At 34.9% G+C, this 26,066-nt stretch overlaps 1 protein-coding gene across 4 annotated transcripts in view; it reads left to right on the top strand.

The window, feature by feature from the left end:
• smash (smallish) overlaps positions 1-26,066 on the top strand; it is a 332,173-nt gene that overhangs the window by 286,816 nt on the left and 19,291 nt on the right. For all 4 annotated transcript variants that reach the window (XM_089640403.1, XM_089640402.1, XM_089640404.1 and 1 more), the window contains exons 7-9: positions 15,982-16,188; positions 18,597-18,739; positions 25,903-26,044. In XM_089640403.1, coding sequence (XP_089496529.1) covers positions 15,982-16,188; positions 18,597-18,739; positions 25,903-26,044 — 492 coding nt within the window. The remainder of the gene's footprint in view (positions 1-15,981; positions 16,189-18,596; positions 18,740-25,902; positions 26,045-26,066) is intronic.

The raw sequence follows: 26,066 nt of genomic DNA, 5'->3' as shown, positions 1-26,066 counted from the left end.
CGGGATCTTTTGTGGTGTTTATTTTTGCTTTGTAGAATGTTTTTTTTCCTGCGTTGATTGATAATAATAACACTGGATTTAATAAATAAATCAATTATCAAAATTTTGTTTTGTCAATTGTGTCTTATATGTCTTGCTATAAATTCATATGTCTGGCGTCATTCTAATCCCGTTGGTCAAATATATCGACAAAGTATTTGTGTCTTTTCAATGCGCCTTTACCAATATTGGTATGTAACTACTGAAGCCCCTGAAGGCTGTAAGGTAGCGGTTCGCAACCTTTTTGGAGTTGCGACCCCAAAATCAAGGTTTTTCATTGACCCAGAGGAAAAAGATCAACAAATTTACATGGTACACAGGGTTGGTTCATGATAGATAGATGTCAAGTTATCAGCTGGTAGAGGGGACAGACAACCCACATTTTGTATATTTTATTCAATAAACTAAATTAGATACATTAACAATTTGTTACTTTTATACAAATTAGTAAATGGCTCAATCGATGCACCTGACTTAACAATGTTAATAACGTTCCGAGTACCACATCGCAACACTAAACTTCCAGAGTTGTTCTTTGTTTATTCTTCGAAAACAAACTATGTATTACAATCATAGTCCAAAGGCTTTGTAGACTTGAAAATAAATTCAGTTCAGTTCTTGGAAATAATTCTGTCCATTGTTTGCCGAATCGTCTTGTATTTACTAATTAACAAAAATCGATTAGTACAAAAATTTTTAAATTTTTTGGCGACCCCATTTGGGGAGGAAACCCCATTTAAGGAGGCGACCCCGGGGTTGCAGACCGTTGCCGTAGGGAATGCGAACTTCCGGAAAAGCCAAAGCCTTACACAGCCATAGGGTGGCGACACGTTACGCTGTACACATCATGGCTTGATATATTTTAACACATCGCTCGCCATACACTACAAATGGGAATTTATAGCGAGCGATACTCGAAATGGGCCAAGTCACTAAAATATAGCGTGGTCTGTCACAGGCTTAAATATTATATGTGCGTTTGCAAACAGTTTTTTTTTTCTGAAATATAATATTAATTATTGTAAATAACAATCTTTTTCGTTTTCTGTTTCTTTTTTGTTTGATGTTTTCGTTAAGAATTTAACTATTGATATTATTTCCAATAATTAATGTAACAAAGAAGCAATGACTTTTTAGTAAAAAAAAACACGATGAAGAGGAAATTAAAAGAAAAAAAACTCCTTACAAATTTTTAATAGAAACAAATGTACATATTATCCCAATAGCCCAGCACTCTGTCTTACTTACCCTCGACTGACATTTTAGATCTCCCTCCCATTTGAATTTCATAAACACAGTTTGTATTGGAAATTTAAGGCCCGTCTAGGCATTTCTCGTGTTCTTCTTTATTCTATGATCAAAAATGAAATTTCTCAGGAGAATCGTTTAAAATGTATAATATTGTAATAAGTTATTGCGAGAATGTGTATGAACGCAATAAGGAAATTTATCTCCACATCATTTATTACACCTTGTCAATAAATAATGGAAATTATTGACCATCTTGCGGTACTTGTCTTTATTACCTGTTTTAAGTAGTGACCTAAACATCGAGGAGAAACACCGATAGAAGTGTGTTGTTAGTGTGTCCTAAGTTGGTAAAATTTCCCTTACTTCGGGTGAAATTGAAACAAAATTTCAAAAATTGAAACTATTTTTTTCTCTTATTTAATCTATCTCGCTGGCATGCCTGGGGCCTAGAAGTCGAAAGATCTTATATAAATTGGCGAAATCAGCAATAAGGTCTATTTTCCCTTACTTTGAGTAAAATTGATCGAATAATGATCTAGTAAATGATATAGTCGTTTTTGCCAAATTGAATTGTTAATAATTTATTTTTTCTTTACAATGCCCTTCAACAATGAAACAAAGGTCAAAGTTATAATTTGAATATTCAATATTTATTATTTCGATAAAGGATATTTTAAAGAACGTTCCAATATTAACCGACGATATATGAACGAAATTATTTATCTGCCCAAGAAAGATTTTCGATATTTTAAAACGTTTAACCAATTTCAGAAGTAAGGGAAATATTAACTTGATTCGGGCATACGGCACACCTATTACACACGTGGGTACATTTATTTATTTAAAAAATAGCATATAATAATAAAATCGATATGTGCGGCTTTACAAATATAGTAAATAAAATAAAATACTTATAAATTTAATATTGAAAAAAACTATTATTACAAAAATAAACACTAGAGTTATTCAAACTAAAATCATTCGTACAGCTGGACAGTACGTTCAAAGTAGACAACAAAAACATTTTTCTGTCTAAATACGTATTACAAAGTACCTGTGTTGGCTTAACAGCCACAATCTTAGGGTAACCATACTGACAATGACAAGAGGGATGATAGTATGAATAATTATTAACAACAAAATAACAGTATAGATTTACCTCTTCCGTCCTTGGGTGCATAGCATCTTCAATGGCCATTCTAATGTAAATTGTAGACGTCAGTTTTGTTTCAAATCGATATAGCATCACACTTCTAGGGGTTTTATGTTCAGTGGCATTTTCGCACTTGTCGTGCTATTAAATTAACGCGCATATGTACATTGAGAACTGTTGGTTGAATCATCATGATAATATTATCATATCATACAATGTCTCATTCTGAAAGATTTCCGCGCGGTTACGATGACTGCAGTAAATATAATAATGTAATACTAATAAGCAGTGGAAACTTTACGGCGTAATAATATTATGTGCAGTGACAGTGGAAGCTGCTCTCAGTATCATCTACCTGTTGAAAGACCATCACTCAAAATCGATAAGTTTGCTTGAAATGACTATACCCTTAACCACATTTTCGACATTGAAATTGATAGACTAGCCAATCAACAAACCAAGTGCGAGGAGCGCGGGACGTGGCGTGACCGTTTCCCTTCCTGTGACTTGTCAGTATTCAAACTATTCCGAAAATAAAATCTGCTTACGAATCACTAGTCCTTTTTACAATGGCGCTCAAATAGCTGGCTGCTAAAATAGACCCTAACTACCTATACCAAATCGGGTAAATAAAAGTTCGGACTTGTTTCCAAAATGTTATATTTTGTTACACCATTTAGTTAGACACTTTTACAAATGTGGTATAATTTGGACGTATGGAGTGGATGCACGGGGAAAGGAGTGTAAGGAGAATGTGCCGCGAAAGTGAATGGTATAAGAAGTCAGGGACACCCGAGGAAGACATTTATTCAAAGGTTCTTACATATTTTTTTTTCTATTCGATAAAAATGTGATCTTACTGTGGTACCGCGTCCCAAGTTTACATTGTACATGGTTTTTTGTTGGTACATGGCACGACCGAGTGAATTTGAATGAAGCTAGGACTAGGATTAAGCTCTCTGCCCACCCCTGCGGGAAAAGATGTGATGGTTAGTTAGTAAATTTCAGTTAGAATTAATTGAGCTTTCAGATTATGCTATACCCATCATGGCTTAGTAATAATAATGATTGGATTATTTATATAGCGCCGTTTTTGTGAGAAAATCACCTCAAGCGCTTGGTCTACTTCAGCATATCGCTCGCCATACAATCCCAATGGGAATCCGTATGGCGAGCGATATGCTGAAATAGGCAAAGCCACTAGAATATAGCGTGGTCTGTCACAGGCTTAAGAGGAAGCTACAAGCCAAAAATGTGTATATTCTTGGTACACCTTATATCGTAGGTAATAGGCATTAAAATAGCTTGACAAAAGTAGTCTAGAAACGTTCGAATTCAAGCAAAAAACTGTTTTTTATTTATTTTGCAAATAATTTCATAAGAAAGCAAAAAAGTTAATCAAGTGAAACTGTCACAGATAATCTTGGCTATAATACTATATTTTTTTAAAGTTTTTTCCTTTATGCGTTCATACATTTCTATTGAAAAAAAATATTTTTTAGTAGTTTGCATTTATATTTTTTATTGAGTAATTTATTTTTTTTATTTGTATTCTACTCACGCGAAGCGATAGGAAAACCTTCAATTTATCTAAAACATATTTTTTGGTATTCATAATATACACCAATTCGTTATAAAGATTAATCAAAGTAGTATTAAAGAAGTGACTCAAATTTTTATGTATAAATAAATACAACGCCATTGCTTAGTCTGCTCGCCATAAATTTCTTTTTAGGCAGAATGCCCGTTCTATGGAATTAATCTATTGATTATATTGAATTTATCGTTTAGATTTTAGATTGTTAGTCCATAGGTCACCCATACGCGCACCGTTTTCGCATTTCAATGCTTCATTTGATAATCGTCGACTCAATTTCATTCCCAGTCCTTAGTCTAATTATTCACATTTCACCAACGAACGTAATAAAGCACTTACGTCATTCGCCAGAATAAATCACTGCACGACTTTCGTTACACATCGCAATTTTCTTCGTGTCACGTACCTATCAAAACGGAAATATCCACTTGAAATCTTGTATATTGTTAAAGCAGTTCTCGTATACCTAATTGGCAAGAAAACATGTGGAATTGCACCAAGAACACTAACGTAACGCTTGTAATCGATGTAGAATGACTACTAATCACTTCTTTAAAGACTAATGTGTAGAATATACCTAATCAGATTTACCTTTTAAATAAAGTTGTAATGATTGCTTACGTAAATGTACTCAATATATATTATAAAAGTAAGTGAACGTTGTGTGCGTCACTAAAACTCAGAAACGAGTCCCGGTACGATCAAGGGAGTTATATGGTGTGGTAGCCCTCTATCCCCCATCCACGAAGAAGGTTCCCGTTTTTTACCTGGAGGGCGTGCTATTGAAGATGTAAGGGCTGGAAGTTTCGCCCTCTAGAAACATCTAGAACAGTCCATATCATACGAGAGCATTCCTCAACATTCCAGAACATCCCGGAACAGTCTGAATGTTCGGAAATAGTCTGGAACGTTCGGAAACATCTCGGAACATCCCAGATCATAATAAACTAAAATTGCAGGCCGTTTCCTGATAAACTTGTAGTAAATTCGTAATCACATTAATGTCTTGAATAATGACGCTATGCGCGTCTGACTCTTTATGCGCTTAGTTCTTCTCAATTACGCAACGGATTTTGATCAGGTTTTCACTATCATTTAGAGAATTTCTTCCGAAATTTTATAAATATAATACATGCATATTATATTTATAGAAAGTAGAGAAAAGTCGATGTTTTGTAATCAAGTCGTAAATAAAATATTTTCGGGCGCTTACGTTGCTAACGCTGGCTAAATCCCATGAAATACATTAAAATAAAGTACTACGGAATTGTTTATCTTAAAAATGCCTACATAAAAGTCCGCGATGGTATTGTGTCTATCTCCTAAGGATAACACCGGGCAACGCCGGGTACACGTCAGCTAGTAATGATATAACTTATATAGAACTTTGACAGAATTTAAAAATTAACCACACACCAGCACAAAACACGATCACAAAATCAAATACACTTTTCGTCATCTACTTACACAACTAAATTTGGAATTAACTCCTAACAATACATTGCACATAAGCAATATAATGCATTACCTACTAATCTAAAACTTCCGGCAACGAACAAAAAAACATTGGCAAAAGCTCTTAAAAGCTATTTCCTCAGCAGTTTTATTAATGACTGACACATTCTTTCTTTGGAACTCCAAAATAACTTCTGCGTTTTTTTAATTTTAATTTATCTATGTTGTTTTGTCTTTAATATAATGTTGTCTTTCCCGAAATGAGTTTTGTAAACTTACTGGGAATAATACATTATAACTTATTATTTTGTAATAAAAAAATAAAAACACTTATTAAATTTAATGAATTGTTCAAATTTTGCGAAACAACATATCCATAAACATTTTCCTAAGTATAGAATTTACAGATAAATAATTTGTAGTATATATATACTACTTGTACAGGAGTACAAAGTGTGTATTTTTGAGTAGGTGAAACATAATATTTTGAATCATTTCAAAGGCCTTCGAATCGCCCAGCACAAGTGCATATAATACAATGAACATCCGAAGGTCTAGCACTGCTGTTATTTTATTGACCTTTACGATTGTTTCCACAATATGTACATTTCAATGCATAGGTCACTCTGTACTCTTGTACACACAATTCGTTATGATCGGATGCTGCGGGCGGGTTTTCTCTGCGACCATCCGACCGTAGATCCGCAGCAGTTGGTAACACCTGCACAGATATTTTACTCTCGGCTCAAATTATTTGTTATATGACTTCCTGTTTCACAATCGAACTGCATTATTTGTGCTGTTGACAATCTGTCCGTGTTTCCCTCTGATGACAAAATATTTTCGTTGTTTCTTTTTGGCGACAAAACAATATGCGTAATAGTGTAAAGCGACAGTTTGTTTTGTCACAACAATAATTATAAAACGAAACCGGTTGGTTATTGTTTTGTCTCCGGAGCTTGACATCTTAATTGAAACTCCGGTTTCAATAAAACACTTTTAATGTTATAGATCGACAATGGGTTCTGATATCAATTAGCAGGCAGTGTTTTTAGTGCAGTTGAATAGTTTCGGTTTCAATCTGTAATTGGTGTCGGTATATTTTCTATCTCCGATCTCCCTATATTGTGTATCTATCTTTTTATTTGTGATTTATATCTTATAATGTTGTTGTAAAACTTGTATGTATCCTTGTCATGAATCAATTATGATTGTTTTAGGATTCCTAATTGGCAGATGATACATTTTGATGATAAATAATGCGGAAAATAACGATTATACTATACATTAAAATTATGAAAAAATATATTTATAATAAACCATTATTTCGCAACCTTTACCCGATCGTTGAATGTCCATCAATAACTATTATTCTAAATAAGTAAGGTAAAAAAAAAATCATTAAAATTACCGATCAGTTTCTTGCCATTCTAATCGAATTTTCAATCATTATCATTTATAATTTTAGCTTTGAGGAAGTATCACGCTGTTTTTCATGCAAATTTTCTTAATTTATTTTTAACGAACGTCCTTTGGTCGGAATTATGAATTCCAGTTATGTTTTAAAAATGAATAATATTCACCATATTACATAATTTTTTATTATGTGTTTTCACACTTAGTTAAATTTATTTGAAAGCCGGAATCTTATCTATTTAAATAAAAAGGTAAATGTTCGTTTGTTCAAAATCGTAAATCTCCGATAGTTCTTCACCGATTGCTTTGAAATTTTGACACAGCGTGGTATTGGACAAATAAAAAAGCATGCTTTTTAAGGCATATTTTTTAATAAAAAACAGCGCCATTTGTTGAACAAATGTGCTTAACGAACATCGCCATCTGTTGGACGTAAAAGCCATACGCGCTATCTCTGTCTGCACCGACAGATTGATTCACAGAAACACGTAGCGGGGTACAGCTAGTACATAATTTATCCAATTAAGTAACAAACCAAATCACACCAAACACCTATAAAAAGTAATATAAATAAAGTCTTGAAAAACAAATGACAACAAATTGGTTGGGTTTGGTTTTTAGGCTAGTTTTTTAAAATCACTTTCAATGACCTTATATAACTTTTAAAAAGTGTTCTGATTCGTTCTGAAACCATCCAAATTTGATGATACTCCTAAGAGGTATTTTACCATCTTTGAGTAATCTGATGATTAGCGATACTCGTCGAGTTGCGATAAATATCTGTTTCACCATTGCACAGTAACCCCACCCGTCAAGTAAATTCCTGTTTTCACAACCAGTATATCCAATGATTAAAGATACTTTAAGAGTTGTTACTCAACAGTTTAATCTGAATTGGTGAAGTACCCCCTAACTATCGTAACTAGTGGCATGGGTGCCGATGACGCCAGAAAGCATCCGACCAATCACAGAGCGTTTAGATATTTATCTAGAACGTTTAATTAATCCTAAAAGAAAACTTATATAGGTATTCAGAATCGGTGTTTATCGATCTGTATACCTCATGGATGTACATAATATATTACCTCAGTTTAAAGAGCGGTTAGGTTAGGTTTGTTGTTTGGTTGGTTGGTTTTTCCTTCACTTTTCTTCATTGCTCTGTTCCGTTATGGAACCATATTTAATCTAAAATAATTATATGTAGTACATTTTCATTGAAATTCCTTATCCCAGCGATATGCGGAAGGCATTTTTAACTTTCGATAAGTCTACAAGTTGAACATTGTTGCGAGGACTTTGCAGTGGCCTTTTGTAACTTGTCCCGTGAGATGATTGATTTCCAGCTCTGTTGAGAGCCGCCAATGTGACCTCTTGACTCTGCCGTTAGTTCTCAAAGCACATTATACTCTTACATACCTTTTAAACTTTCATTGTGGCGAGTTTGTCACAGAGAAAGTGGACATTCCTCGCCAATTCCGACAGTTTACACAAATGTACACCGTAATAGTCTTATAATAATATTTTTCGCATTAGAATAAATCTCATTGCTGGTGTAGTACCTATCACTCTCCATGTGACGTTATTCGGTGTTACTTGCTGAGACTCACTGTTATCAGTCAAAATGGTCGAATATTAACAATGGTGTATTTTCACAATTTATGAATACCGTTAAAAGTGTGTGGAAGACTTAAAGGTTGTTTTTCTGATTCTGATCATTGTACTATTAATCTACAACGATCTAAAACCTCACATTCCGTAACGATTCCAACTGGCTACAACGTCATTATGACACAGAAAACGTCAAAGTACGTCCGGCGTGACCGTAACGCCGCCGAATTGACTAATAAAAAAGAACACGTTGTTTTGGTGGCAAATCGAAAATGACACATTTTAAATCGTTATAGAAAATTTATTCGTCATTATAAATATTCCATCATTACCATCATTTTTTTCGACAAATAAAAAGCAGTGAAAATATTCTATTGTAGAGATGTAATTATTATGTTTTTTTAATCGTGATAACAAGTGAAAGCATTCAACTAAAAAAGTAGTGTAATTCTCTATTTCAAAAGCAAAAACACCATTTGATTTTGCAGTTTTGGTCAACAGATTCGGCGATAGCGTCAATGACTTCTTGTTAGTTGCCTCTTTCTTTCTCCATTCTTTGCTGACCTTGTTGAAATTGTTGAAATTCCTGTCCAAACTCGTGTTCTCTGGGCACGTTCGCCCTTTGGTATTTCGGCTGGCATCATTCCCATCACCATGGATATTCTTACCTTATCTTATATCCTGGGTCAGTGGCGGATTTGCGGAGCATGGCTCGGTCTTGTTGGACATTTTTAGGGCTACTTGTTTTGAAACTAGAGAAACATTCTATCTTTCCACAATTTCTTTGCGCCTTACAAAGTTGTACAATTATAGAGACTAGCAGTTAAAAACCCGCTCCGCGGGTTTTTGCTGCTAGGCCCTGCGGGCGGCACTTCGTTGGGCTTCGCCCAGTTTGAGTGATACTAACAGTTACATTTAATAGGTAGATATTAGATCAATGGGTAGATATATAATAGAAAGACATTCTGAACCATTAAACACCCCTCACCCCAAAATAAATCTCGTCAATGAGAAAAATGTTTCCTCTTCCATACCACCGAAATGATTTAATTTTTAAATCGAAACTTAAATTGCAAAATATTTATATGTAATTTGAAAATAAAAAAATATCAACATATTACAATATTACATATAACTTTGGTAAAATAATATACTCTTACCAAAAGACTGTCAAAGTAATTACATTTTTTTTAAAATATATGAAGAATTATTTTATTGGGATAAGTCCTAAAAATCTACATATTTGGGTGAAATAATATTACGCTCTTACCTAACGATTGTCAAAGTAAATACACCAAAACTCTCTTAATTCTTAGGCTGGAAAACCTTACAGGTGGGATAAATTGAGTCAAAAAACAAAACTTTTTAAGCAAGTACAATTTATTATACTTTTATTTTTTACAATCTACAACATAATATTATACACTTTCATTAGGAAAAAATCTCTTTATAAACAATATTATCCGTATACCAATCAGTCAGAATTTGTATAAATAACGATGACTGCGCTCAAACTGTCCATAAGAAAATACTGGTTCAGGAAGTAACAGTCCACCCCGTTCAAAAGTTTGTCCTTGAGATTTATTGATGTTCATTGCATAAGCTAATTTGACTAATTGTAACATCCGACAAAGTGTTTTAAATTCTAGGAATGAAATGTACTGTACCTTTTCTGTTCCCCGTAATGATTTTGGCTTGAATTAAGTTACAGCTGAAATTTTTATAGCACCGCTTTTGTGAGATATCAGCTCAGGGGCGCTTTCCGTTGAAGTACATCCTCATTGATAGCATAAACATGACTATTTTTAGGGCACAATATGGTACGTTGACTCATCACTAAGGCATCAGGAGTTGTATGTGTCTCACTGTATATATAGTGAATAATATCTTGACAAATATTTACATTGGGAATAAGCACAGATGATTCTAATGTTCCTTCTACCGAAGGAAGTTTGCCATCTTCCAAGTCCAAAAGCCATTTAGAAAATATATTTTCACTTTCTAAAGCTCTGACATTTGTTTTTAATTGAAAAATTTTCAAATGGTACCAAAGTATGCTGCTTTTTATGCAAGCGGCAATTAATTGTCCTCGTGAAGTACGTCGACACACTGGAAGGATCTGACGAAAGTCTCCGCCCAAAACAATAACTTTGTTACCAAAGACAGAATCACTTCCCATGATATCACGTATAGTACGCTCAATAACTTCTAAAGCTACACCTGGTGCTTCATCCCATATTATAATATCTGCTTCCGTTATAATTTTCCGATTCTTTGATGTGACCTTACATGTTGTATTGTCCTGTAAATTGATGGGTAAATTAAAAGCAGTATGATAAAACTCTTTTACCTTTTCGTCTTAGAGTGTGAATTAAAGTTTAGTAAAGGTATGTTTTCCATGTTTCGCCTGGGCCATCAATGAAGAAACATTCATTGTCATCATTTTCATGTGAAAAAACTTATTCAAAATAGAATTATATGCTTGAAGTTGTACGTCATTGAGTTTGGCAGCCATCAATTCACCTAAAGTGTTTTCAGAAATTACATTAAAATCAGATACTTGTCCAAAACTGCAACTTTCATCAGGTTCAGGTAAGCCCTGCATTCTGCAAGATGAATTCTCCTTCATAAGAATATCCTGTATGTTTAAAAGACAAAGATTAATTAATAGCTGTTTCTTCAGCAACACCACGATGAAAAAAATCTTCAGCCGAAGATCGAAGGGATACATTGTATTAAAATTAAAACAAATAGATGTCTAAGAATTTTAGGCATCAAATACAATGAAGCCTCCGTCATGCACTGCGTCCATTCTCGTATGTCATCAATGATGTTGTCGCCTCCCCGCTGTCGCCTCGTCCACTTTTTACCAGCTGAAAAGACATAGTTATTTGGTACATCTTGATACAGAATAGAGCGTCCCTCAATATCTTTAAGATTTAATTGGAACCACGCTGTTAAAGAGGTGTTCCTTGTAGATGCTTCCCTAAGAGCCTGTTCCTCCCGCCCCTCTACAAAATAAACAGATTGGCTGTCGGGTAAATGTAAAGCCAGAAGTAAAATTGAGTGAGATTGATCATGTATAGATAAGTGAGAAAATCTCTAAAAACCCAGTATAAATAAATAAATACTATCCAAAGAGGAACAAATTTCAACATTAATATGAGCATCATATTTTTTGCTAAGGAATGCATTATATGGAACAACAAATCGATTGTCGATACGTATATCCCGAACAACGTGATTTTCAGAAAAATTATCACGTATCCTGTACTCTGGGTAACCTGCGGAATTATTATCAGTAGCATCTTTAAATGATTTGGGGAATTTTTTAGAGCACTTACCGTATACCATGCAGACTGACCTTGGATTAAGTACGCCACATGGTCCATGAATGTTATTTTTTTAAATAATATGGTACAAAGCCGTTCTTCGGATGGGGTAGTTCTGCAGATACGGCATTATCAATATCAGAAGCTGTATACAACTTATCTTGGCTGCAAAGTGTAAACACACCATGTAGATGAGGGAGTCCTCTTTTTTGCTGATCAATTACAGAAGTATACACCCAACAAATTACCTTTCCAAAAACATGTTTCTCAGTCATATCATGAATAAATTCCTTGACTTTTAGATGGAAAACCTTGGCTACTATATCAGGCCTGTCCGCGGCCGATTGATAATGTTCCAATTCGGTTGGTATTTCTGTCCATTTGGGATTGCATGTAAAAGTTATGACGACGACAGGACGACCAAATTTACGTACCATTGCCATTGAAACTTGATAAAGTTTATTCACATGGCGTGGTCCACCAGTAAATGAAGATGGAAGAATGACTGTATTACCTGCACATACTCCTCTATCAGTGGCTAAATTTCTTACATGGTTTTGCAAACCTTGATAGCATTCCACTCTGAGGTGTCGTTGGTTTTTCCTAATGTAATCTAGGCGACCAGATTGGTAAATAATGTAAGCATGAATTAAATACTGTTGAAAAAGTTTACCCGCATAATGGATTGGATTAAATATGTTTCTTCGCACTGCTAATTTACTTGCATAAAACTACATAGCAGTTACAGTATGACATTGAGCAGTACAGAAATCAGCATGATGCTGAAAGCCTGGAGTCCAACCACATTTACCTGATGGAAATAGTAGTGGGAAAACCATGGGATCTAAATGCTTTGATAAAGTTGCCATCCTTTGAGGTCCTTCAACATTTTTAGGTTAAACAGCGATATCTATACCCGATGACAAATTCCCGTCTGTCTGCTACGTAAACCATAGCGATATCGTGAGAACTGGTTGGAGCATTGTACCTCTGATGAACGTGTAAATAATAGACGTATATCTCTCACCTGCCCACCCTCAGCCGCAATGCGTATTTCTTCTTCCTCGACAGCTTCTTTTAGTTCAATCATCAATTATTTGCATTATATTTTTATAGCAATCGGCATAACATGGATGACTCATACGCACTCTAACAGCCTCATCAGGATCATATAGATAAAGCTGAGCATAGGAAGGTATTTTACCTGCAACTTGTATACTTCTGGAAGTCAGATGATAAACCTAACCAATTTTTTAAAAACAATATGGACCATTACCTGGGATATTAGCTATTTGTGCTCCAAATGAGGCAAATCTATTAACACTGTATACATCAAGTAGCATTTGTATTGACAAACAAAATTCCTAAAGTTTTTAGATTGACTACAATCTCCTGTCAATCATTCGTGCTGGAGGATAAGCTAAAATTTGTAGTATATGGCACTTCAATCGCTTGGTAAATTTCCCTCTCATTCGAACATTCCGAAATTTGACCAATTCTGGTAAAATATTGCCCACATACCTTTTAGCCATAGTAATTAAATTGAAATAATAATCTGAAAACAAACATTTCTTTTTAGCGATTCACAGCGATAGTTTTTAAAAGAAATATCTACGGTTATCACGTCAATAATAATTCTGTAATTATCACATATTAAACATGACAGCTGATGACAGCGAATGGGGTCGGTGTTGTAATATCAAAAAAATAATTAATTACGTATTTAAGTATCGAGTGGAACTGGTTATTTTTTATTTAATTTATGATGGTGGATTTATAATTATAAATTATATTTATTATTTATAATTATTTATAATTATAATATATCTCACATTAAATAATCACACTGACATTGTACATTGCTTGACACTAACTGGCTATAAAAGTTTTTTACATTTTTTCCATATACGCTGGCAACACTGAACAATCTGTCTTTCGCGTGAATAATGATAAACGTCAAATTTTAATACGTAATTGTGGATAATTTTTACTGTAATGTAATGAATCCAATGGATTGTCAACTTTCTAAAACATATTTTCTTCGATATTATCCAAAAATTATATGAGCATCGTGTCATTTTCAAATCGTGCCTTAATTTTCAAGTTAGCGGAATTTAACTGAAACAGACAATTTAAATTTGACCAATGAGAGGGCCTACACCGTCCAGACGCTAGAGTATTAATAATATCAGATGTTCAAGGGCAGATTTTCGATGGAAGTGATCTGAGGGGCGATTCCGGATCTAATTAAGGATGAGGAATTGTCCGTAACCTTAAATTTTTTTATTGTATTTGTATTTTTGTATGACATTCTGGACAAAACTTCCTTCAAAATACGACAAATTCTCAAAATGCTCACGTGCAACGACACTGAGTAACTTTGAAGGCTGTCACTTCAAAGTTTTATTTAACATAACCTACACTAAAACTTTGTTCATACTATTTGTGGTCTGTGGTCTTTAGCCGCACATTGTGACATTTTGTAGTAAGGATAATGCTCCAGCACGTTTGAAAATGATGAAAATATAATGTGGTGACTTTTCTTTTACAGTGATCCAAATGCTTATTTCCTTACCCTTAATCTCAAAGATTCGGAAGCAATAATTGTAACTCTGTAGATCCGCCACTGCTTCTTGTGCCGCCTACTTAACAAGGCATCTGCCATTTTCTGCTTAATAGGCATCTTCGTATCTTCTACTTAGGGCATCCTCTCATCTCTCGTCATTTCATCTTCTGCTCCTGTGCGCATTCTCGTTATGGCGTGAGTAGTGGGTAGATTTCACCAATTTGCCACGGCTATCATTACTCTGCGTGCAATTCAACCAATGATCCAATCATTGAAGGTTTTCACCCGAGCTTGATAGGGTGGGCATTTTTTTCTTTTTATCCGATGTACACGTTCTTGCTCTTTGATTTTCTTTGTACTTTGTTACTGACCACATACAGCTTATAACTCATAGTTTAATTCAAAGAAATATTATCAACAACTATTCGTGAATCAATTGAATAAAATCAAACAGAAACCGCGCACGTGACTTTCAAGCCAAACTTTGATCTCAAGGTATATTATGCTACTTATTACTACGCGCCGCGAATTATGGGAAAGCCGGCTCGCGGAAATTTTGTCCTGTTTATATACACCCTTATGTCTTCTTCAAATCAAGTTGTCCATGGCATTAAAGCAATACTAACCGACTTTGTGAGTTGTGACGTTTACATTTGTTTTTTTTTTGACAATTTTATATACCCATGTACATGTATGCTTACTTTTATTGTTTCCAGTCAGTTTAATTTGGATCCTTCACCCTCTTTTGTCACGGTTGATGCTGCGTATCTAATTGACTAACCATCGGGCCGTTTTACCGCAGGGATATGCAGAGATGATAGATCTTGTTTCTTTCACATGTATACATCTTCTCATACAAACTCTTCTGTTATTCTGACTCTATATGGCCCGATTCAAGTATTTGATTTACTTGATCGTGCCGTGTCTGCCTCGGACGTCTCCGATTTTCTTCTACCACGCACTTCCGCATCGTACATTCTGCTTACACTCATTTATTTGTACGTTCGATACGCCTCGATAAGCATCTCTTTATTAATCTTATCCATTACTCTTTCATCATCCTTTCACTCTTTCCAGATCACTATATATTTAACACGTTCATACATGATTTTACCACACATACGCCTCAGGGATCTCTTTTATACAGAATTTTGTCTACTTACATCCTTCCTCTGCCAGTTTCATGCCTGTATATATAGTATGCCAATACATCAAAATAGTCGTTCAATGTCATTATCAGCCTTTCCATGTCTCTATAATGTCATAAACATTCTTCCCAAATACGAAAACTCTTCCACCTGCTCCAAGTGTTCATTGTTCACAGCTATATCTTTCTTCATTTATCTTTATTCCACACTGTATATTCTACACTGTTTTCGTACTCTCTCTTTCAAACACCATGGCTTGACTTACTTACGTTCATTACTAACACATTCTTCATATTTACTTCGTTCATCCTGTAGATCTCCCATATTGTCAGAAATAAGCATACACATTTAGTAATCGACTTACTTTGCGGCATATCCAAATATATTGACTAATTTGATTCTTTTCTTTGTTTTAGCTCTCTTCCGATGAGCCAGAATACTTGCAGGCGGCCAAGGGTCGCATCTCCAAGGCGATTCCGCCAAAGCCAGCGGCCAACCCTCTGCAGTTCATCAAGGTCGGGCCCTGCGAACTATTCCGGTCTGCGCAGGAGCAGCTGAAGAGGTCCGAAGAGGTGCGAAAGACCAAGGAGGTCAAGAAGGAGGAGCAAGAAGACTGGCAGTCTGTAAGTACCAACAAACTGCTTTATTAACTCCTCACAGAATTTTCTGAGGTTTCCTCCAAGGGTTCTACATGAGGTATATCTTATTTTTAGAATTTCTGTATGGGGTTCTTTTTTTTAAAGGAAAGGAATGGTATTCCAAAGGATTCCATGACAAAAGAGTACATTGAGGAAAAGTAATGACGAAGAAAAATTAGCTTAAGCTAACCTAACCTATTATTCTAATGTTTTGTTTTGTTTTATCCGGTTTTCTTTAATAGAGTGCACAGAAGATCCCGAGGTTTCCCTCAAGGTTTTGCACTGGTGGTGTTCTTCTTGGTTTTGTTATTTTAGGGATTCTGTACGGGGTCGAATTGAAAATTTATAATATAATCGTTCCACAGCCGAAATGTTGATAGTAAAACCACCCTATTCATTGCGACCAAAATGTTGCGAAGGTGTTTGGCGTGTCTTCCGGTTACACACAGGTGCCGAGGGGATCTATGAACCTAGTTCTTCAGAACGCCTTCAATGGCAATTACGGCAGAACAAACTCAGCATTCTCACTTTAAGTCTTTGTTGTAAAGATTACAATCTGTCGGTTTAGATAGGATCTATCAAACGCATTGACCATTTTTGCACAGGGTCATAAGTTTTTCATGTATCGCAGGGGCTTCGAATCAGATGTAGCTGCCAAACACAATGGTAATGCGCACTTACGTTTTGTACACGGTCGGCAGTTGCGTACCATTATACTATTGTATTACAAAGATTGACAGAATACAGCTGAATCGAAATTACGCAACAGCCAATAATGCAGAGCAAACTGCTTGCCTTATATATTTCTATTCAAGTATCCGCCATTGAGCGTACATATTCCACTTTGCAAATGTCTGGTTGAAGTGCTTCATTCATTGTTGTTTTATTCATTTTCCGTCAGTCCATATGCTGATACCCTATTGAGTTTGAATTGACATTGGCTTTCGAAACGCTTTCCTAACCAAATACGTAGGTACTATCCCAACCTTGAGGCATTCATCTGTCCAATTATTCTATGTGCTCTTTCCTTTGAATACTAATATGTTGGTATAATCAGACCAACCGACAGTACAGTATATGCGTATTATTGTTCACAGAAAAATATATGTAGTACATATTATATCTATTCACTGCTTGCTGCAGATACAACTCTACTATATTTCCTTCAAACAGTGCAAAACCTTGTGGGACACCTGCAAACGTATCGGCAATATTTACGTGGGAACTTATTTTCCAAGCACGAATTCCTCAACAATACTGTCAAATTAACAAGGAAAAATGACTTTATCGAAAAAAACCGGCAATCCGATATACCGAAAGTCGTATATCAAATTTCCATATTATTCAGAATGTAGACAAGCGGCAATTACATCTGGCAATCTATTTGAATAATGGATGGCAAGTATTATCGGTAATTGAAATAAATTAATGATTAGTCAAACAAAAACTTCTTAATTGGTTAAAATTTAAAAGGTTACAATCATTTGAGATCCATAAACAGTGTTTACGACCCGCAAATGGCAAACTCACCGAACAGTTGATTAATTGCCAATGATTACACAAACGAAATGCTTTTTTAATACGGCGGCAATTTGTCATATTTTGTTTTTCATCATTGAATTGAAGGACACGTAATTCTGACTAGAGAATTCAGCCACTTACTATGGATGATGGCTCGAGGCTTACATAATAGGCAATACCGCCGCTCATTCTGGAGTTCAATAAATTCATGGTTGTCCGTCTGAATTTATGTCTAGGTCCGGTGGGATCCATACACGTATTTTTAATTACTGGGTAAAGGTCGGGATCTCGAGTGGATTGAAGACTATGGGCACGTGGAGTTATGCGCTGTCTGGGTGTTCCCTATTCCCCGTTGTGCACGTGTTAAAATCCAGCCTCACCTCGGCCTCTATAATTGACGTGTGTGCCTTTTGTAGCTTTTTGTAATGCCTTTGTGAGGTGGTGTGGCTTTCAATCAATTGAATTGCCCGGAGCATATCAAATGTACCGCGCTGTTCACTGTCCGTATCTACTGACGATTGTTCCCCCCATTGCTTTCTGTCTGGCATATTTGCACATGCGAGTTGTGATAGCTGTATTTTTCCGTATGTTGGGCTATTACTTATTATGTATTTGGCGTAAATGTTTCAGTTATCGAGTAGTGAAAACACTAGTTAAAATTGTGTGTTCTTTTCTTCGTAGAACTAAGTGATTCCGATTTGAATAACGTGTATTAAATGTAGAATAATGAAATAGAATAGATATCGTATAATGTTTCAACAATAGTTTCATTTTTGATGCTGTCGACCCACAATAATTGCGCAAAATTGTACGAAAGCAAAAAAATGCCCAACAAAATATATTAATGATCCTAATTAAATGTTTTATTGCAGAATCTGGATAATTGGAAGTCATCAAGACGGAAGCGTGTTGAGCACATCATTGAGAGATGTGTAGAAGTAAAGAGAATAACAGAAGAGGACCAGGCGAGGGAGAGACGCCGCTCAAAGACCTTCAGCGAAATGATGGAAGACAGGTGAGCCTATCAACCTAATCTATTCTTATACCAACATCAACATTGTCCAACATATTTACAGGAATTTCGCAAATCATCTCTGAGAGATTCTTATCTTTCTGAATCCAGCAAGACCGTTCCTTTTTAGGTTCTACTTCACTTTTAGCTTTCATATTTGTCTGTTGGTTATTTGGTACACATTTTGGTCCACCTTCCATTGACCATATTTGGATAGTATTGGATTTCACTCAATTTTGTATTCTTGATAAATACTTAAATTAGTCATTCTCTATCGGGCGGATCAACGTGCTTTAGCTTAAATGTAGGTGAAACCACATAATTTAAAACTGAGGTCAAATGTTGTCATTATATTGATAGAAATAACAATAATCGTAGTGGATAGTAAATAATCAGATAGCATAGGAAGGTATAAACTTATTATCGTCAGGGCGAAAGTACCTTTGAATGCCATGTCATTCCGTCGTATTTAAGTAATGTTATCTATCGTTGATGTGGTCAATTTAAGTCGCCGTGTATAATTATTATGACGGTTGTATAGATTCAGAGGCGAATCAGCACTAATACAATAGTTTACCATGTTTAGCTCTTGTTTAAATTTAAATCCTTCTCACATGATGTAATTAAGGCTGAATGTTATCGTTGAGATGTTGAGAGAGTTTATCCGATCAGTGAGACAGGCATAACAAAACACTATTATAATATTTGTACATAAGGGATAAAACCATTCTCGTATACTGACTTTAACTATTCGTCTTCAAAAAGTCGTACTTGAAAAGGCACATTCGAACGCATCGCGGAAAAAAATTGTGTCGGTGTTCTTATTGCTACTCGTATTGTACACAAAAGCCATATTTAGATAAACAAGTGCTGATGCACACTAGAATAAAAGATTCTAGCATTCCGAGTGCAACTATTGATAAAAGTTTACAAGTTAGTATTAGGCTAGCATTACACTTGTAAGTTTTTTCCTAAATTTACGACTTCTAGCAAATGGGCATCTTGCATTTTGAAAATCCAATGCGCCCATTGGCTAGAAGTCGTAAATTTACGAAAAAACCTTACAAGTGTAATGCTAGCCTAACGATTCAATCTCGCCAAAACCTTTCCTTGCGATATTTCAGTGTAAAATAATCAGGATTCATTGTAAGTTTAGCCGACAACCCTCTGCTTGACCCGGTTTCGATCCAAAGGCAGCGAAATATTTATAGTTTTGCGTAAAGAGCCCTCCCTCTAATTTCTCCAGCTATGCCGATTCTTTACAAAAGACATTTATTTAACCAAATAAGTTTTCAGAACGAACCGCTTCTGCACATTATTCTCCTAGGTACAGTTTCTTCTAATCTACAGTCTCCGCTGACTACCACGTCATTTGATGCAGGAGCAAATGGTACCTGATCGTGATCAGTGATCATACTATCCAAGCTGATGAATTTATCGCCGTGAATATTATAGCCCCGCTGATGAAGGTCTGTTAACATTATCTGCGATTAAACCTGAATTTTAATTTAGCAGACTACTTTGCGTCGTAATAAACACGATGAGTGTGATTTCCTGTATCTGCTGTGTTTAAATCGTGTATATTCTGTTATTTTCTGGTTTCTATACATTTAGTGTTATCGTTGACTAGACCGATTCAATATCTATTTACGATGCTGGAGGCGTTTAATTATAAAAATGCATATTTTTTAAAGCGTGCTGACAATAAGGTTTGATTATTGATTTCCAACATACAAAACACACGATTTTTTTAGCTACTAACCGTGAAAAAATGTAAACATTATTGGGATTCCAATAACACTTTCTTTGTTTACATTGGATATATTTCGTCTTGTTCGTCAGTTTTCGAAAATTATTATAAATCTGGTAACTCTTTAACTATTAGATTAGTAAATTGCGAATTAATCCCATCATCCCTGATATTTTTGGATTTTGCACTATCTCCCCAGCATCTCTTGTGTTGTATTGGATAAACCCCGTCAAGTCCCAGAAACTATTTCATTCATGTTTCGACACGAACTTAACTAAGCGACAAACCAACAAAATTATAATAGAGAAGGGAAGCTTAAACGTCCCAAATGCTCAGGGTCAGAAGGAAACTGCGGAAAACAATGTTCTAATCTATAATATAAAACGTTAATTAATTTATTTTTATTTTTTAAAGGTTATTTTATACTTATGAGAGATAAGGATCTAAAGTCACTTTTTATTTCAAGTTTAAAAATGGTTATTTTTGTTCCTAATACTTGATCTTCATTGTTGTTATTATTTAAATTTACGAATCTGTATAGTACAATTACTGTATAATAATGACTATCCATTTAATAAATAAAGATTCGAAATTTTAAAATTTGAAATTCATATGTCATACGGCATATATTCTGGTCTAGTAATGTGTAATTTCTATCACCTAAGAAATTCTAAAAAAAAGTACTATAGGATTCATATGTCTTATACTGATTTATAAATGTGGAAATTCTAACTATACAATTGTAAATGTTCTCCGAAATGCCCTGGAAAGAATCTCAGACTTGTGATGTCCCGAAAGAAAACAATCATCTATTCTGAATGCAATTACTAATGTTATCCAAATTGACCCTGGTAATAAATTACATCTTTGCGATTCTTTCAAGTATAAAGAAACCATCCTGTTACTTCGAATGCATTCAACAATGTTCCCAAAATTTGTTTTGACAGCGTCGCCATTCCATTGTAAGAATATTATGTACTAAATACACAATTTGGCTGTCCTGAAACGGGAATCCTCCCCAGTTGGACAGACAAAGGTTCATTTTGTTATGTATTGTTTGTAATTTATATACATAAAATAAAAAAAAATCTAATCTGACCCATCCCCAGAAGTATCGTCAATGTTCTGAACAGTCGGCTTAGATTATTCACCGGTCATAAGACTACAGTCTGATAAAGTTCTAATCTAACCCATGATCAGGGATGGGAAGGAGGTGGAAGAGGGAAGGTGGGTAAGTACCTGGCTATTCAGATCTGTGTCCAAACACGTACAAAGCCATTTAAAGTAATGTTTTGATTCTGAATGGTGGTCTTTCACTACTGCGATGTGGAGAGTATCGTCCACTCTGTATGCCTTTAATAAGCCGCATATCTCCTATTCGCGAGTGCACTCAAGTTTCTCTTCGTATACGTAATTCGTCTGCATAACTCTAATGTTCTGGCGTGCCAATACTTGTTACGCCAATGGGCGATTATAGCGACGAAATGCGTCTAGCGTGAAAAAACGTTAAAATGATAAATAAATCACATTTCGAATCGTGCGATAGGAACAGATCAATTGAAAACTTGAGATCGGGTCGATAGCTAATACAGCCATTCTCCCAGAGGCTGTTATCGTATTTACTATTTTTATTTTACTGGTTTTACCACCTGATTTCGCCTAAGTTTTAACACTTTTTTTTCTTATTGAACCATAAACAAAATCAACCCGTAAAAACAAGGTTTTTTTTTTAAACTATAATACATCTATTTTTAAATGTCATTAATCTTTTAAAAATATGGTTAGACTGAGGATTGGGCCTTCAATCCCAGGGACAGGGAAAACAAAAGCGAAAGTCATATAGATGTATTTAAAAATATGGCCACTTCCTTATTTATAATTAATATTTCAAAGCTTCGTAACACAATGACGAAAATAACGTTAGGAGCTGAAAATAATGACAATAATCTAGAAATTCCAGACAGATAACGTTGTGAAATTTGCATGGCACCAGAACTCACCGTTCGATAGTTTTTTATTTTGTTTCATGCGTGTTGGTTTTCTGCTTTATAATTAAGATCAATAACGAATAGTGCAAAAGGCTAGAAAGGCGTTGTTTGTATTGATAGGTACTTGCTCATCATAATTTTCCCTTTTTAGAGAAATTGTAAATTAATTATTGATTTTGTACGGTTTTGTTGCATTAATTTAATCGCTTTGCTGCTTTCTCTGTTTTATAATCGGCGTAGGCATTTTCCGCACTTAATTCTTCGGAATTCTCGTTTTATTGTGGGGCCTGGCTAGTCTTGGCGCGCTTTTCGTGGTCTGTTGAATTACATTACCAGGGTCGAAATACTATAATCAAATTTATATTGCATTAACGCATGCCATGTAGTGTGGAATGCGATGAATTCCAGCGTAATATGCTTTTTGGGCTACCGCAAGGTACCGGTTTGGGACCTGATTTATTTTATAAAACAATTACTTATAATTTAAAATAAATTTTGGCTGCCTATTATTATTCTTCGTCTAAAAATACTAATATTAAACAATATTTTTATTTAGCCCAATTTGAATGACAACATCGTATTCATCTTCGCGGTGGTCAAACTAAATCAGATACTATTGTCCACGGACGGTTTTTGAAATGCTTCAGTGCAATCTCGCTGGGAGAGCTTAGATTTTAATGTTTATTTAAACCCCCGCATACCCAATTTCTACCGATTTATACAAGTTTCTCTTTAAGTTCTTAAGTTCCAAAAAATATATGTTATTTTTGAAGATAATATCCATCCTTTTTTTATGCCGCAACATTAATTATATGAAATTCCCTCTGTAGAAAAAAAATCGCAAAATAAGCTCCGAAAATTATTTAAAACACGTTTTGTTCTTTTATTTAATATGTTATAGGCATGAAAAAAATCACAGTGTATCTTTAAATGTAACTCCAACCACCACAACACGGGCATGTGCCTAGCTTGGTGGTCTAAACATACCTATTAATTGTAATAACCATGTCACTGAATGAAGAAAAATTAAAGCATTTTTGCTCTTTTTCAAACGAGTTGTGTTTTATTAAATTTTTTCACCATTTTCGCCTAATTATTATCGTTTTTTAAATATTAGCGCGCTCCCTCTAACATTCGTATTTAGTACATATCCCCCTTTCAAACCATCTTTGAACACCTACTACGGGGCCTAGTGTTGTCAATATATTTTCTTGACTGAACAATTCCTCTAGGTATAGGTGTACCGCATTCGGTTTATCCATAGATAATAATCTAATAAAGCTTTTGTTCTTATTTTATATCTGTAATGATAATGATCGTCTTTTAATCGATGTTTTTTTAATGAATTTATCTTTGTTTACTTTTCGAAGAATTATTTTAGTCTGTCGGCCTTGACATTTGATTACTTCAACTTTATTATTATTATTTATTGGTCGTCTTAATGCAAGGTCGGGAAAAAAATGAATCCACATTGTTCACAATACGTAGTTCCGTGTTACAGGTACATTGGCAACACCTTAATATCGATTAAAAACTAATTCAAAACATTGTATAAATCTTTTGATGAATAAAAAAAACCATATCGAATTAATTAAAAATATGATATTATATATTGCATTAAAAAGGTGCGTCAAAACCATGATTGGATTTCTGTTTACGTGAATACCGCAAAAGAGTTTTAACTGACTGGAACCAATGGAATTATGACACCCCCAATTGGACATGTTGAGAAGTAGTAGGTACTGGACTATATAGATCTGGACAACAAACACGGCTAACGCCATTTCAAGCATCGTCGATTCTGATTGGTGGTGTTTTGGCGAGTGTCTACCACTCTGGAGATTTTGAAGAAATACATCTTCTGTTATTCCATAAATGGCCGTATTATTTGCGCGGTTTCTTCTTTCTAAAACAAAGTGATATGATAACTCAACACAATGACAATTCAATACACCTTTTAAAATGTGATGTCATTAAAAGCGATGAAACAAAACTAACCTATAAACCTAACCTAATCTACGTCACATAATTAACCTACTTTTCGTGACTTTATATCACTTTTGAAATGTGTGATTAATTGTTATTTTTCAAAGTGAAACTGTCTTGCTAAATACATAAACAACCTTCAAATTTTCCCAATTTATAAAAGTTGTTGTACGTTGGCAGAAATACTCTGTCGGTTTCTTGGGTTACCGCCATTTTCCTCTGTCAATAATTATAAATAAAAAATAACTCTGTGTAATAATCGAATATGTTGATATTACTTACTCGCTTTGGTAAGACCCTGGAAGCTGACACTTGAACCACGTAACTCCCTGTAATCGAAAGTTTTAACTGTATGCCATAGTTTAAATCGATTCAAGTGGAATTATAGTTGAAAACAAAAACTTTGCGTCTGGCAATTTATGTTAATTGACGACTTTATTCATTGCTAATAATTAATAATCATTGACCCGTTGTCCACAACCGTCGCTGACCCACGGTTAACCTCAAAGTCCGACATATTAATTATTATTTATCTGTGTATGTAAATGTTATGCGCGACTTCATTGTAGTATTCTGGTTTTAGTCAAGTCAGTCGATTGGGAAATTGCGGATTATCTATTAAGATGTCGTGTTAAATCCCGCACGGAATGGATTTATAATCATCTTAATCGTTTTATTAAATGCCTGGCATAACACTTGACGCAGTGAGGAAAACACACGGCTCGCTAAGCTCGGAGAAAACAACATAATTTTTTTGCCGTTTGCCTCCATTTTAGCCGCTTTCCCGTGGAAATGCCCCCCGCCACCTGGCGCCCGTGGCGTGAACCATTCTTCTGCCATTTGCCGCGCATTTTCTAATTATTCCACAGACAACGTAATTAAACTGAGGAAGTAGGCTTTTCATTTGCACTACGTAACATTAGTAGGTCAAATTTATTGAATAAGTACTATGAATTTAAAAATACAAATTCCACAGTTTTGAAACATTTTACACATTTGTAAAAACATAATATGTAAAAACGTGAACATATGCTGAACCGACCAAAAATCGGCGATTAACGGGGACCGTTCAAATGTAATTGTTTTATTTATTATTTACGATCGTTGATCTGAACTAACCTAACCTTAGATATAATTTAATTTTTCAATATTACAAATTATAAATTAATATTAACAGTCCACAAATATCATAACAGTTTATTTTTAAATTTTCTGCAGTTATAATCTCTAATACTGTCAATGTTTTGATAATAATGGATCCCGGAGAATTTCGAAATGCCCAAAGATGTAAGCTAGCAGTCGTGAGGTTAGACGCTAGTATTGCCATAGTTGAGAGAACAATACAGGCAAGAGCCTAGTTTGGTAGGCCATTTAATAAATAAATTTAGCTAGTTAATGAAGTTTTTTTTTCTCTGTTTATGTAATTTTTTCTTTCTTTTCAGAGCTGGCCGTAAAAATGCCCGCCTTCCGCTGCCCATATATTCCGAAGAGGACAACAATGACCTCAGTGATCTCGGCATTGGCACCAGCAGCGCCTCAGGCAAGAGTAGCCTCTCCGAGGACTGCGACAACCACAGCCTTGCCGTGAGTCTCCAATCCTTTTACT

This window comes from Hesperophylax consimilis, chromosome 15 (assembly GCF_061612785.1).
Source record: "Hesperophylax consimilis isolate HC1 chromosome 15, BYU_Hcon_1.0, whole genome shotgun sequence".
NCBI lineage: Eukaryota > Metazoa > Arthropoda > Insecta > Trichoptera > Limnephilidae > Hesperophylax > Hesperophylax consimilis.
The sequence above is the reverse complement of the archived record's forward strand: the minus strand, read 5'-3'. Positions and strand labels throughout refer to the sequence as shown.